General features: G+C 41.6%; 1 protein-coding gene across 8 annotated transcripts in view; it reads right to left on the bottom strand.

Moving 5' to 3' along the window:
- Positions 1-484: 484 nt before the first annotated feature.
- LOC103181539 (transcriptional activator GLI3) overlaps positions 485-14986 on the bottom strand; it is a 219517-nt gene continuing 205015 nt past the window's right edge. For all 8 annotated transcript variants that reach the window (XM_042331867.1, XM_007898098.2, XM_007898100.2 and 5 more), the window contains 4 exons: positions 14482-14646; positions 9793-10077; positions 6860-7187; positions 485-4285 (listed from right to left, as the gene is read on the bottom strand). In XM_042331867.1, the coding sequence (XP_042187801.1) occupies positions 1896-4285; positions 6860-7187; positions 9793-10077; positions 14482-14646 (3168 nt within the window). In that variant the 3' untranslated portion in view covers positions 485-1895. The remainder of the gene's footprint in view (positions 4286-6859; positions 7188-9792; positions 10078-14481; positions 14647-14986) is intronic.

Below are 14986 nucleotides of genomic sequence, written 5' to 3'. Positions count from 1 at the left end.
GGGTGGTAGGCAAGATTTCTTACTCCACATACCTCTGTTTACCTAGCAGTAAGTAGGAACCCGATTGTTAGGTCGATTGGCAGATCGCTTTCCAGGGGTTAATACTGTTAAACTGTGAGTGGAAGGCGCTATATAAGTGCAAGTTGTTGTTGTAATAATCCCGCCCCTCCCCACTCCACACCCTCAAAAAAAGTGTGTCAATCTACAACTGTTTGGGATACTACTGTGCGCAATTGGCTGCCGAGTTTCACCTACAAAATACAGTGAATCTACTTTACAATATATTCTGTAAAGCGCTTTGAGATGTCTCAGCAACATGATAGGGCACTATATCAAATGCAAGGATTATTATTTATTGATATAAGTAAATCAAAGTATTTAATATTAAAATGTTTGAATAGAAATTCTTACCTCTTGCCATTTATTTGCAAGTTATGCAGCACCCTGTTTAAGCCACAATCTACAAAAGATGCACTTGGAAAAATTAAGAATGAGAAGTTTATTAAAATTGTACAAATGTTTGTTCCTCAGTTGTACAATAGCTAAGTGGTTCTGAAAGCAAAAGTACATTGTATACATACACACTGCTACACACTTCAGTCTGGTCAAAGGCTACGTGGGCCTTACAGATCACAGCTGAAAATGTCAACAATATCACTAAAATTCTTCATGGCAATCCTAACTCTATATTTTATGTATTTACATTAAGAGGATTACATTTTATTAATGTTTTTCCACCAAAAGAAGTCTAAAAAATACTGAAATTATTGAAGGTATTGTGTGTATTTTACCAGTTTGAAAGATACACCACAATAGCATAGGTTTTTAAACTGAAGAATTCATGAGCTTTAATACACAGATTCTAGGGCATCAGACGTGACACCTCAGAGAGGAAATACTAAACAGTGGAGTGTTAACTGCTTAACATCAAGCACATCTATCAATCAGAGATTTGGCAGTATCCTTGGTCCCTATGTGTAAAACTGACACAAAAAATAAGGCACATACCTAATAGACATGTATTCAGCAAGTAACATGCTGCTTTTCATGACGGGCAACCAATACATTCTAGTTCACTAGACTAACAATTAAGAAATGATCACAGCTACTTTAGACTGCATACAGTACTATGGAGCCCAAACAAAAAAAACAATCATTAAAATTGTTCTAAAACTAGTACCTGCCTCCATATGGCTTTCCTGACAAGAGAATTAAACAAAATAACAGTACAAATAAAACAAGTTAAAACAGTAAAAATGTCTGATATAACATTATCAAATAAAGACACTCAAGCATTCTGGCTGGCTGTAAAGCCTTTCACATCACTTTTAAAACAACTGTAGGTCAACAGACTATTAAGAACAAATAAAAGACCTACCTGAGTCAGGTAATTTTGGTGGCTTCATTTACGAAGCTGGTCAAATCAGTCAACAATTTCACAAGGATACTCGTTCATTAAAATAACTACCCTGCAGCAAAACACACCTTCTTGTGAAAATGTTAACATCTGACAAAATGCATAAAACTTACGGTAGTAATGATAACTATAGAAGACAGTGCTTATGTTTGGCCTTATTTAACTTTAGTGTTCTAAACATGCATATTAAACACTTACCCCAAATCCTTTTCTCAGTAACACTGTTAGAGAGTAAAAAAATACCCACTAACTTAAAAAAAAACAACACTGATGCCGTTCATTTCAAAACAAAACTGCAATGGAAGACCCATTCTCCCAAGCATGGTACATAGGGGTTACCTAAATTCAGATGTCTTTATCCCATAAAAGGGATATAATGGAAATGCATCCCATAGGTGGGATGAAATGGCTAAGAGTACATAGGTGACTAAAGATAATAGGACCCTGTCTGTATGTAGATGTTCAGTTCTTTTAAGTCTTATGGCATAATGGTAAGAAATTTGCTTTCTTCTGCAAGTGACGTGAGCAAGGAGGTCATGTCGCCAATGGCCATGTTTGATGTGCTCACTGGCATGCTGTGGAATGTGAGAGAGGTGCGGGGGGTGTTGAGGCGGGAAGAAGTCTGGGAGAAATTTTGCAGAATGCTTGGACTCAGGGCTCCTGAAATTAAGCTGGCATGGTCCCCATCATCTATGATGGCATCAAAATCAATCTGTAGAGTGTCTAGGCTATTGCTGTCAACTGTGCTAGTCACTTGGTTGGCACCTGGGGAAAGCAGTTCAGAAGACTTTGAATGGCCAGCCTGTTGCAGCTGGCAGCTAACCTCCTGAGCAGTGAACAACCCAGCTTTCATAGCTTGCTGTTTGCAGTTAGAGTTCTGGTCATACGCTTGACCAGCATAATGCTGCATATTAGCACAGGAGCTGCGAAAGGTCTGAATCTGATCCTGCATCTCGGTCTTAATACTGGTCATGCTTAACATCTGGTTAATATTATTGATGGTCTGATGTGGCGTATTACTTGTCAGTAGACTCTGCTGCTGCTGCTGCTTGTTGCCATTATGAGCTGCATATACTTGATGAGCTTTTGTCACGAACAATCCAAATGGTTGATTTCCTAAATTTTGAGAAATGTGCTGAGAACCTTGAAGTCCTGGAAACAGTGCAGCTTGAGGTGGCTGACTACTTGCTCCATTAAGATCTGAGCCACTGACGTTCATTTGAATAGGTCTATTCATTCCATGGAAGTGCAACCCTTCATTTCTCTGCTGATTCGCAGTTTGCTGACACTGAAAGAAATCCTGCACCATCATATTTCTGTTTTGCATTCCATCGGACATCTTAACTGCTTGGTGACCCGTTGGCACGGAAGAGAGCATAGACCCATCTTGGCTGCTATTGGACTGTAAACAGTTCAACCCTATCTCTTGCGTCGCTGAGTTTGTATTGTAAGAGCAATCAATGCCTGCAGAAGTCAACATCTGCCTGTTCAGGTTTCGGTTATGCTGTTGTCCTTTACTTAACTGGAGATTGAAAGAATTCCCTGCATTAGTATTGCTCTGCTGAACACTGTACGGAGCCACTTCCATGTACTGCTGAAAGCCATTTTGTTGACCTGTAAACACATTCTGTTGACCCTTTGGCAAGTTTTGTTGAGGATTCATTGTGTTGTTGAATAGCCCGAGTGCACGGCTTTGCTGCATTGAAACCATGGACCGCTGCCCATACTTTTGTTTCTGAGGTGACATGTCGACACTTCCTGAGCTTACTTCATTCCACTGAATTGGCAGATCATCCTTATTAGCTTCAGAGTTTACTTGTGGGCTGTGGTACTGCTGGTTCACCGAATTGTTGATTGAATGGGACTGGTCGAAAGTAGGAAAAATTCCTGTGATATCTTGTTGTATTTCATTGGGTTGTATGTTTTGCAAATGGCTGTATATGTCCTGACTTGGCATATTTATGGGATTCTGTAAATTATTACTGCCCGATTTATTGTTCTGTGAACTTAGGTACTGAACTACATCATCTGGCAGGATATCCTCATCAATAAGGCTGCATGATTCCATAGCGATGGCCTCCAGGACAACATTTTCACTAATACTTGGAGGGCAAGGAGAGTAGATATTCCGATGGAGGTTTCCGTCAGAGCGAGTGTAGTTCTGAAGACTGAGATTGCGTCGTTCCATTGATGGAGGCACAGGGAGAGGGTTAACATTGTTAAGACTGTTAAATCGATGTACTCGAGGTGAAGAAAAAGGATCTACTGCAGTCCTTATTGGATCACTGGCTCTTCTTATCCCGTAAGAATCATGAGGTAACAGAAGCCTCCTGCCATACCCACTGACACCACCGTCACTGCATCTTCGAGAAATATTTCCTTGGGTAAAGGGAGATACGCCATTCTCTCTGCAGTCACCAAACAGAGCCATCCTGGTCTTTAGGCTCATGCGCTCCATATTTGGCAATGGAGTTGGTGGTGGTCCACCTGTGGCTGCAGCATATTTGACTTTCAGCCGATATTGCTGTGCTGGGGTAAGATTCAGTAGCCCAGGTAGCCCATCACATTGACTGGCCTCACTTGACCGCCTTGATGCATCTGTTGAGATGGGATCGTAGGAATCTGCAACACTCAGGTTGTGTAGTCGGCCTTCAGCCTGGGAGAACTCACTGGACCTTCTACTGGAAAGATATGGTGAAATACCAGAAGACCTGCGGCTGCTCATATAGGCAGAGCTAATAGTACTGGTGGTGCTATCACGTCGTTCATTGAGCTTGTTCAACGTTGTGATCTCTGAGTTCAAAAGTTCTTTTCTATTTGGCAATATAGTCATGGATCCTCCAACAATAGAGCTGTCCAGCTGAGAGCCTGTGATTAAATGATAAGATGTGTTTAATGTTCATTTAGAATTTGAAACAACAGTATGGCTAATGTTAAATCACAATGGAGTGGGAAGATGGTGAACTTAAAGAGGGGATGATAGTAATATTTTACATTGAGATAATCTAGTAGTTGCATTAAGGAGCACACAAGCTTTCGGACAATGCAAAACCCATGCTATAGCAGACTGCAGTCGCTCATTTTGTTTGATTGATAACATTTTGCTCCATTATCTAAGAGAAATTGATTAAAATAAATACAATATTTCACTAAGACACTTAACTCAAGATAGATTCAAAAAAGTTAGGTGAGCAAATTAAATGCTTGGGCAGACTGCTTGCATTTATAAGAGGTAAAACAAAATAAATCTGTAGTCTTTGCATATTATGTCCCACCATTCAACTGTTTTCCTACCTTTCAAATGTTTTCCCAAAATCGGTCGCCCACTATCTCCCCTTTATAATGCTGTTTTTGGAAACCAGACAAAAATCATTTCAAGCAATTACTTTATAAATGTCTGTTAGTTAAGAAGTCTAAACACTGCCTAATGGAGATGTGGTATCTGAAACGGTCATGAAGTCATATTTGTCATAAGTGAAATGTGTTAACCCAATAAACATGTAATCTGGAGCAGGATGTTAGAGTGTTCCTCAGATCTGCTCTACAAGGAATCTCTGAAGTGTACCAGTGCTTATCCTGTGTTTAGACTAAATGATTGGATACAATATCTCATCCGTGACACAATGTTGTTCTTTCACAAACATCAAAGATGTGCATAACTCACACACGCTTTGGATGACTGTAATTTAAAACGTTGTTCTCAGAGTGAAAGGAGTCAGCGATGAAACGTCAAGTCAGCAAGCTGTGTCTGTGGCTTGCATTGGTTTGAACGGGAACATGCTAGCCTGCATCTAGTCATGTACAGCAACTCTTATTTGAAGCTGATATTCTCTCCACACTGAATAGTTCAGGAGAACGAACCTGGATATTTTTTTTCACCTCACCTGGGCGTTGAGGACAGTTGTAGTGTCTCAACTGCTGCCCCAGATGAGATCAGCTAACTCAGATGGAATCTGGGATTTCTCTGGTGCTTGTATGGCTCTGTAACGCACTAAACTATTAAGAAGTCACAGTCCTTTTTTGTTTCTTTATGGTTCAATAATAACAGTAATAATAACTTGCATTTATATAATACCCCTCATGCAGGGTAGCATCTGAGAGCGCTTGACAGTGATGGAGCATCTCACTGAGCCAGGGGGAGGTGACGGTAGGCACGGTTAAAGAGGAAGGTGTTCAGGTGTGACCTAAAGACGGGGTGGGTGGGGGGGGGTGCGGGGGTGACGGGCAAAGCAGAGGGATAAAGGACCAGTGTTCCAGAGTTTTGGGGCATAGTGGCTGAAATTGTGGCCACCGATGATGGAAATGGAGAGCACGGGCAACAAGCAGGAGCCTGGAGGCATTGAGCCGAAGCAGCAGGTAGTGGGTTGGGGAGCAAGCAGGTCAAAGAGGTAGGGAGGTGCTTGGGCTTGAAGGGATTTGAAGATGAGGTTGAATGGTAATGACTTTAAAAGAAGACCAGAATGAGCCCAATGATCTCTATGCTCTAGGCCTTGGTGGCAGGTGGGGAAAAAGGGAGATGTGACTTGTGGAGGGAAGAGAGCTAGGTTTACACAGTGAAGATCTGGAAATGGAATACTGTTTTGTAGTTGTGCTTGTTTGCCTTTGAGGTTCAGAGACTATGCCTGTGGAGGTTTTCTCCAGGAGAGAAGAGAGAATGGAGAACATTCCACCATTGGGTCGGTGTTGCATTGTTTGTGGAGGGAGTAGAATTACCTAATTCTACGAATGTTTTTTTCCTCTTCAAATTTTACCCCTTTCCCTTCTCTCCTGAGTATGGTTGACTGTCTATTCTTTTATTGGACGATGGCTCCACAAGAACCAGTTGTCCTCTAATACCCAACAATAACGTTTTGTAATAGTGCTTTAACTGCCCAAGACCAGCAAAACCAGAGTTCGAACCTCTGGGTAAGTACAGTGCCTTTACCCGCCATGCCATGGTGGGATTTTTCTTCACTGTGCAGAATGAAAGGTTACATACCTGCCAACTGTGCACTCACTATTTGGGTAGCAATCAGTGCCACTACTCTCAGCTCAAGCATCCTTTCTGTCACAGCCAAAATCCAGAAATCAACTAAATCTGCAAAGTAGTTGCAACAGCAGATCTGCAAGTATGAACCTCTCCAGCCAAGCAGGCCACAACTTGCAGTACAAACGCACATAGAATTTCTCTCTGCACGCCAGCACAAATATCAATAAGTGCCACTGAGGAAAGCAACAATGTCTTGCTGCAGGAAAAGTTCATCACTTAGTAAATTGCGTCTCTCCAGCAATGGAAACCCAAGGGCATCACGCTAATCTTAATGGAACTATTCTTAATAATAACTGCACAGCTCGTCGGTAAGCCAGGTGTGTTGAAAATAAATGGAGCGTACAGATTTCTGCCTTCTTGCAGTTTTAAAGATTTGTTTTTGTACAGGTAAGATGCTGAAGATTCTTCCTTACCATTTCCTATAAGAGGAGGCAAAGTTGTGTTTTTAGTAGCTGGGATAGTGTTGACTCTGGGTAGAAGTCCATTGACTTGTTTCAACCTCTCCACCTTTAGCTGTTCCATCCACCTGGTCCCTGTCAAATTCCTTCTGGCCTGAAGGCCTAATGCTGTAGTTGCTGTGGAAACTGTAGAGTCCATGATTGGTGCCTCATCAATGGCGCTGAGATCTCCCACACTGCCCCCGCTGTTCAGATTGAGCTCGACCCCACTGCTGGAGTTGTTGCCGAGGGGGGACGGTTCACTGCTGCATGAAGACTGACCACCAGGGCTTGGCTGAGACGTCTGCAAAAGAGAGAGAAGAGAATAATTTGTGCACTCGATTAGCAGTAAAAGTAAGAAGCTAACTCAGTGGTACTTCACAGTTAAAATCTTTTATTTCCCCCGGGACAGTCATGAACAATGTTTTGTTTAAAAGTTAAATACAAAAATCGACTTGATTTAGACAATCTTTGGTCTCATTGGAGTTCGTCAATCATTGGTCTATTTGCTCACATTTGGGGCACAAACATACATATTGATGGGCCTTCAAGACACTGGAGCACCAAGGCTCCCATTATGTTAAGTCAAGGGTATTTATTCAACCACAGCTGAAATCTGTGTTTACTTTGTGAATTACAACTTACATCCTGCACTTTATATAGCAAAGGGGAAAGAGGCAGGTAACAAAATCTCCTCACCTTATTACCCACTGTCCTTAGGAAGACAGAATAAGAAATGACGCAGCACCCGACAGTTAGATCAGCCAGTTAGTAAGAGCAAGAAAAAGAAAGAGAGTTACTTTCAGTTAGTAGTGGTTAATGAGCAGTACAGAATGAATGAAAACATGGGAGTTAAGCACTCCATTCCTTCACTGACAAAGTAGATGCAATTAAGAGCAAACAGCATTCATAAAATGTAACAGCACAGATGCCGGCTTTTCAGTCCATCGAGTCTGCGCTAATATTTTCCTCCACATGAGCCACTCAATCCAATCCTGTTCTTCTGCTCGCTCTCCATGACTTTCATTTTCATGTATCCCATTTAGAAGAATTGACGAACTTTGATTCAACTACACTTTGTGGCAACGAATTCCACAGTTAATCCCCTCTGTATAAACATTATTTTTTGCTAACCTCCCCTTTAATTCCTCTCGTGATTATCTTAAATGTATGACTTTGCTTACAATATTGACTCAGTGCATTAATTTTTATCATTTTCATATTCTGCGCAGGACACTGCATTTCCCATCCACATTAAAATAAAGGAAAGCTCCTTTGATGGCTCTGTGAGGTCTTCCAAAACTGGCAGAGCCATACAGTTGGGAAGGTGTTTTGCTCAGTCCCTGGTCTGTGTTGTGGGGGTTATCTTGTTTCAGCATGGACAGGAGCTGTGGCGTTATGATTGACCTCAGTGCCTTCGAGGAGAGGGAAAACACAGAAACTCTTTTTGCTTGCTATCTAGTGACCCCTCCTGGAGTTGTACACATGTGGACACTTTCAGCAAAGTAGGAGCCAAAGAAAATAAATGAGAAAAAAATAATAAACAATGTATATGGTCTATACCAATAATAAATATAAAAACATATCATAGCTACAGAAGTCTAATACAGAGTATTTAACAATATTTTCTCACTTTGCTCCAAGACACTACCCCTTGTAGCGTGGCAGTGTTTAAATGCTAGTTGTTATTGTTTCAGAAGTTGATTTGAAGTACTTCCAGAAACCAGCAGGACATCCCCTTATTAAATGCCCTTAACAGATACTGCAAATTGGATCCCTTACAATGTTACGGAAACCAATTATAGACTCTCAATTAAACTAATTTATTAAATTATTAATAATCTTATGTAAACATCAACATATATCTGGGATATCTGCTGCTGTTCACATGAAAGCCAGTCAAAAACTAGAATAAAGCTCCCCAAATGAGGATGTAATCCAATCTCAGGCTTATATGATCATTGTGGATTGCACAAGCTTACTCTTGTGGTTCACCAGTCTATTTCAAATACCAAAATAATACGTTGAAATTACTCCTAGGTATCCATTACACTACACTTAAAAGCATTCCAAACCCAGAGATAGCAGAGGATACCCAATTCAGACAGAATCAAACAAAATAGTTTGTAAAACATTTCCAGTGAAGTTAAGTCTTACCAGAGAAACTGTTCAAGCTCTGGGTGACTGACTTAAAGTTGTGCAATTTAAATAAAAGCATTTTTACACAGATGTGCTTGTAACAGTCTTCCCCTCCCAGCGTATGATGCTCTGAAACTTGCACCAATAATAATTGTCGCAAAGAGAAACCAAACATTTCCATTTGTTTTTCTGCTGCTCAGTGTATTTGGCAGACAGCCATGTTTGTAAGTCGGCCCGTTTAAAATTACAACAGAGAACAGCAAATTGTAAATAAATATAAGTAACTGATAACTGAGATATCCTTACAGCCAATAACTCAACACTTAGCTTCAAACAAAATCCTATTTTCATGCTTTCTGGTTTCATCATAGTAGGCTCTTTTATTGCAGCAATTCATTAGAGGAGTGACAAATAACAACACTCATAAATGGTGATATACGTAGGTAAGTATATAACCTCCAATATGATTGAAGTTCATACAACAGCATAGGGGAGTGGGACGTGGGGGTGGGAAAGGGAAGAATCCACAGTCAATGAAATACTGTCCCTCGTTTTTAACACACCATAATAAAACCAAATTCTGCCTAGACCAGTACCCACCATCATGTCCCCTTTACAGCTCGCTGAGGGAACGTATAAAGCTGCCTTTCAATTTGGATAACGGAGCATTAAAACTGGCCCCCCTTGGAAATGTTTTGAAAATGCTTCTAATTTCATGAACAGCAGGAATAAGTACACATTATCTGATTACTTTTAATATGAGGACATACCATTGGCTTCTCTGTCTTAATGGCCTTAACCTGCAGACATTCTTCACGCTTTGAGGTAGTGTTGTTCATGTCTCTTTGCTCCCCAAGGCCACTATGCAGATGCCCAGGTGACTTGGACTGGGAGTGGTTGCCTGGGTCCCTGGGTGGTGGTCTCGGGTGGATATCCCCTCGCTGTTTCTTCGTGATGTGAGCCTCGGGACCATGAACTGTCTTTACATGTTTTCGGAGGGAGCTCGGATCTGTGTAACGTTTCGTGCAGCCCGGAATCTTACACACATAAGGTTTCTGGAAAAAATAAAAGTAGCCACCAAGAGAAAATACTCGTTAGATAAAGTGAGAATTAAAACAAATAAACTTGCATGCTATACACTTCCTTTCAATGCCGATCACATGAATTGTTTTGGTTGATTCTTAAACTGTTTCATAAAGTTGACTGGTACCTGTCGATTTAGATGATGTAGTTTTATATTCCAAAAACTGAATGGTTTCAAAACTTCAAACTTATTCCTACAGATAACTGAAATTGCCTTACGTTTCTGCAACAAAATCTAAATTCATTTTTTTTTATGATAACAATCCTGCAATTGTAAATAATCCTTATACTTGATATCGTGCCTTGCATGCCACATGATCTTTAACATTCACCTGAACATTGTGGGACCTTGGTTTAACATCTCATCAGAATGATGGCATCTCTGATAATGCACCCCCCAACACTGTATTGGAGTGTCAGCCTATGTTAATTCAAAGTCTAGACTTGAGGTCTCCTACATTAATCTTGTAATTGATATTAAATTGAAGGTAATGATACACGGCAGTATTTGGATTTTTTATTTGGTAAGTGTACAGTGAGCATTTGTCTTCACTTCAAAAGCAAGTACAGCAGAATTTTCAATCAGTTATCGGGCAGAGGGATTCAGAGGCAGGCAAAGGAGAATAAAGTGGAACAAAGGTGCAATTGTAACAATGGGGGAGGATGAACGACATACCGAAGTATTGTAAAATATTTATATGAAAGTGCCTGAAAATCCAACATTTTGTTGAATGTTACAAGTGGAGGAAATAACCCTGCTATCTCTGTGCTTACTATACTTCTGCTTGCTTAATCCACCTACATTACTGCACAAAAGGAAGTGCTGCCGGAGACATGCGCTTATTGCACTCCCTCACATACCAACTTCATTCTGACTGACCCTTTCTCAAACTCACACAAACCAGTCCGTCAGTGGCATCTGAACTGACTGCTTAAACAGAAGAGAATATCAAAGAACAGGGATGTCCTATGAAGAGAAAAATATTTACAAGCTAACACAAAAGATGGATATATATTGCATAATAAATGCAAAGCTTCAAGCTTATCTGAAAAGAAGTCAGATGGAGTCCTGTAGCTCAGTGGTTAGAGCTCTCGCCTCGCAAGCGAGAGACCTGGGTTCGATTCCCGGCAGGGTGAAACCTTGGGCAAGTTTCCTTACAACAACAACAAGATTCCATTTATTGAGCGCCTTTCACGTCAGGAGGACGTCCCAAGGCGCTGTACAGTTGGGTCAGGACCCGAGCAGGGGGGAAATGGTCAGGGTGAGGAGAGGGAAGGGAGGGAGCGAGGAAAGGGTAGAGAGTCGAGAGGGGAGCTGAAGGCACGGTCAAAGAGAAAGGTCTTGAGACCGGCCTTGAAGGAGGAAAGGGAGGAAGCAAGGCGAAGGCACTGTGGGATAGAGTTCCAGAGCCTAGGAGCTGAGAGGCTGAAGGCCCGGCCACCGATAGTAGGGTACTCCACACGTCTGATAATAATCCCTCAAGAAAAAAAACACAATAATAATTTGGTCACTCAATCCACGATTGTTTGTGATATACTGCTGTGCGCAATTGGCTGCCGCGTTTCGCCCACAAATATACAGTCAATTCACCTTATATTCTGTGAAGAGCTTTGAGACGTTGAGAAGACTTGAAAAAGAGCTATATCAAATGGAAGGATTATTATTATTATATAAAATAAATCCCCTGAAAAGGTGCATCAATGCTGCTCTGAACCACTGGCAACAGCTTTGAAGAAATGCGTCAGTAGTCCTTCCTGGAATCACTCTGGGGAGCGAGAGGAAGGGTATGTATTTTATAAAGAAGTTTACATCTTACCTCTTTCTAGGAATGGTGAGAATTATGAATTAACAAACCAGGGGATGATCTGCATTTTTCTTCCCAGCTTCAAAGTGGTTTCCAAGGACACTCACATGCTCAAACTCCTGCTTTGAATGTGTTGCTCAAGATAAAGTAACAGATCGGACAATGAAGGTGCGCTGAGGGGCAGATTATAGGCCTTTCTTGTTAAATCCCCAGTGCAGGGATTGTAAATAAACTGACCTTTCATCACAATGGCCACATGGCTGAATGGATATTCTCTAACGTTGGTTTGGAAAGCTGATTGAAGATGACAAATCTACCACCCTAAAGTTCACAGCGTAACTGGGCTATGATATAGGTCTGCCGGGCTGTGTAGTGATCAAAAACAGGTGAGCACTCTTCCTCGCAGTGAACTCTTACAATATAAAAATGATTCTGTTACAAGGAAAATATATATTTTCCATCATACATTAAGTAACCGATTGCAGAAGCACGAATCACATGTTTATTGAGAATCAATTTGCGCCTTTAACATTTAATTGTATTAGTACAAAACGTTTTATTACAAGAGAAACAGTGCAAGACGGAAAATCATGCTTTTGAATGTATTCACTTGCAATTAAGCTAAATGCGCAAACAGATGCCCATGCCTCAGCTTAGGACTCCTGTACTCTGCAAAGCGCTTCAAGGCATTATCCTGTTTGAGTGCGGGTTGGTGTACGAAGAGACAAATAGCACCTGCATGTGCTAAGCTATGTCCTGAGGTATGAGGGACAATCCAACTGCAAACAGGGTAGATCTTCATTTCCTACACTTCGCACAGTTACTTTTCACAGAATGGTTGACGTGAAATGCACTGAACTTTTATGGACTGATAAAACCCACCTGAAGCCAACTTAGAATGGCAAAAAGCAATCAAGGTCTGTTCATTGGGGAAAAAAAAGTTTCAGCTTTGGTTTCCCACAAGAAAGAGAGTAAGAGCTTTTAAAATCCAGACATAGGGAAAAAAAGTGCCGCTGCTTCCGCTCAGGTAGCTCTGGCCTTCTGCTTGCCCCTTGTCCCCTCCGCTCCACCCTCGACGGCCTCACTTTCAGCCACTACGCCCTGAAGCTCTGGAACTCTTCCCCAATCCCTCCGCCTTCCCCCTCCTTCCCCTCTATCAGATCACAACCTTTCTCTTCGATTGTAATTATGGTCACTTCATCCCTCCCCCCGGCTTGATGTCAGGCTCTGCCACTGTTAAGCGCTTCGAGAGGCTGCCCTGCATGAAGGGCACTATATTGTTGTCGTTGTACAGCGAAAAGCATAAATACAGATGAAAAGGATCAAACTGTGAGCTCCTTCCCTTCTCTATCAATTTTACCTACACGACCATGGTCACTGCTTCTCTGAAGTCATGCTCCTCCCAAACTTCAAATATATCTTCCATGTCTTCATTGTGTTGAGATCAGAACTCATACTCAAATTCATTCTTTTCCCAGGAATTTGAGACTATGAAACCCCTTATCTTTCCCATTCAATCTACAGCATTTTCAAATCTAAGCATTCTTTTTGCTTAGAATTACAATATTTTGGAATAGGAAAAGTTCCATTTGAAATTGCTTTCCATCAATCTTCAAAAAAATACTGCCTTGATCTGTCTCATGTGTGTATTTTTCCTCTAGAATCTACAGCTTTGCTCGGGATGGACTTGATGATGATGTTTTAGGACCTCAATTCAATAAAAAGTTAGGATCATATCAGTAGGCATGGTTTCTGCCACTTTGCCCCAAGTAATGATTCCAGATGTCTCTAATAGGCAATATATATTTTGGAACCATCCCATTACTATTGTTCTATTTCAAGTTCAAGATCTTTATTCTTATCTTTAAATCCCTCCATAATCTCTCGCTATACTCTTGTGACAACAACAAAAACTACTCTTGTATAGCACCTTTCACATCGGGAGGATGTCCCAAGACACTGGACAGTCAGGGATTTGGACGCGAGCAGGGAGATGGGATCAGGAGGGGTAGACTGCAGGAAGGATAAGAATAAAGTAGGGGTAAGAGGGTGACCGAAGGCGATGTCAAAGAGGAGGGTCTTGAGATGTGCCTTGAAGGAGGTAAGAGAGGGAGCAAAGCGAATGGACTGTGAGATGTAGTTCCAAAGGGTGGGGACAAAAAAGCTGAATGCCCAATCGCCGATGGTGGTGTGGCCCGGGTGGTGGAAGTAGAGCTGGCCAGCACATGCTGAGCGGAGGAAGCAGACAGGTCGATATCCGGTAGCAGGTTACTGAGGTAGGAAGGATCAAGGCCGTGGAGGGCTTTGAAGGCGATCTCCTTCAACCATACTGACCCAACTGTTGCCTTTGCTCAACGAGCATCAGCCTGCTTCATGTCCGCCGCCCCACCCACTCCACCATCAGCGAACAGGCTTTTAGCCATTCTGCCTTTGCTCTCTGAACTTTATTCTATTTGCTTCATCCATTTAAATAATAAAAATCAAAAGTTACAAAACAATCAGTAACATATACCGAAGCAGGATAAGCCCAGATGTGCTGCATCTATAAGGTCCTATTTGCTGATGGCTTACCTCATTTGAATGAGTTCTGTTCTGGTGCTTTGCTCTGTCAGATGCATTGGAGAAAGCCTTGTTACAGCCCTCGTGCTCGCAGACATACGGTTTCTCTCCAGTGTGAGACCGCAGATGGGTTTTCAAGTTTTCTAGTCTGGAGTAGGCCTTTGCACAACCCTCAAACTGTAGAAACCAAACATGTAGTAAGTGATCTTCCATCATCCAGTTGATTGCTTTTGACATTGCATTGAATGCACACCTACATTATTGACCACAGAACATCCATTTGCTTGCTGACACTCCAGTTAGCTAAATGTGAATCTCCCTGTAGATGCTGGGAACGTCTAGTACTACTATGGACTGATAAAGCAGTCGTCTGCAAAGCAATAGAGTAAATGGTGCCTCAAAGCTGGATAAAGTGCATCTCTTGCAAGAAACCACAATTGCCTCATGACATCCTTGTGAGGCTCAATTTTGGGTTGGAGCTGGGTTCATTATTCCTAAACATATATATCTGCAAAAT

This window comes from Callorhinchus milii, unplaced genomic scaffold (genome assembly GCF_018977255.1).
Source record: "Callorhinchus milii isolate IMCB2004 unplaced genomic scaffold, IMCB_Cmil_1.0 Scaffold2, whole genome shotgun sequence".
Lineage (NCBI taxonomy): Eukaryota > Metazoa > Chordata > Chondrichthyes > Chimaeriformes > Callorhinchidae > Callorhinchus > Callorhinchus milii.
This window is presented reverse-complemented; position numbering and strand designations above follow the sequence as displayed.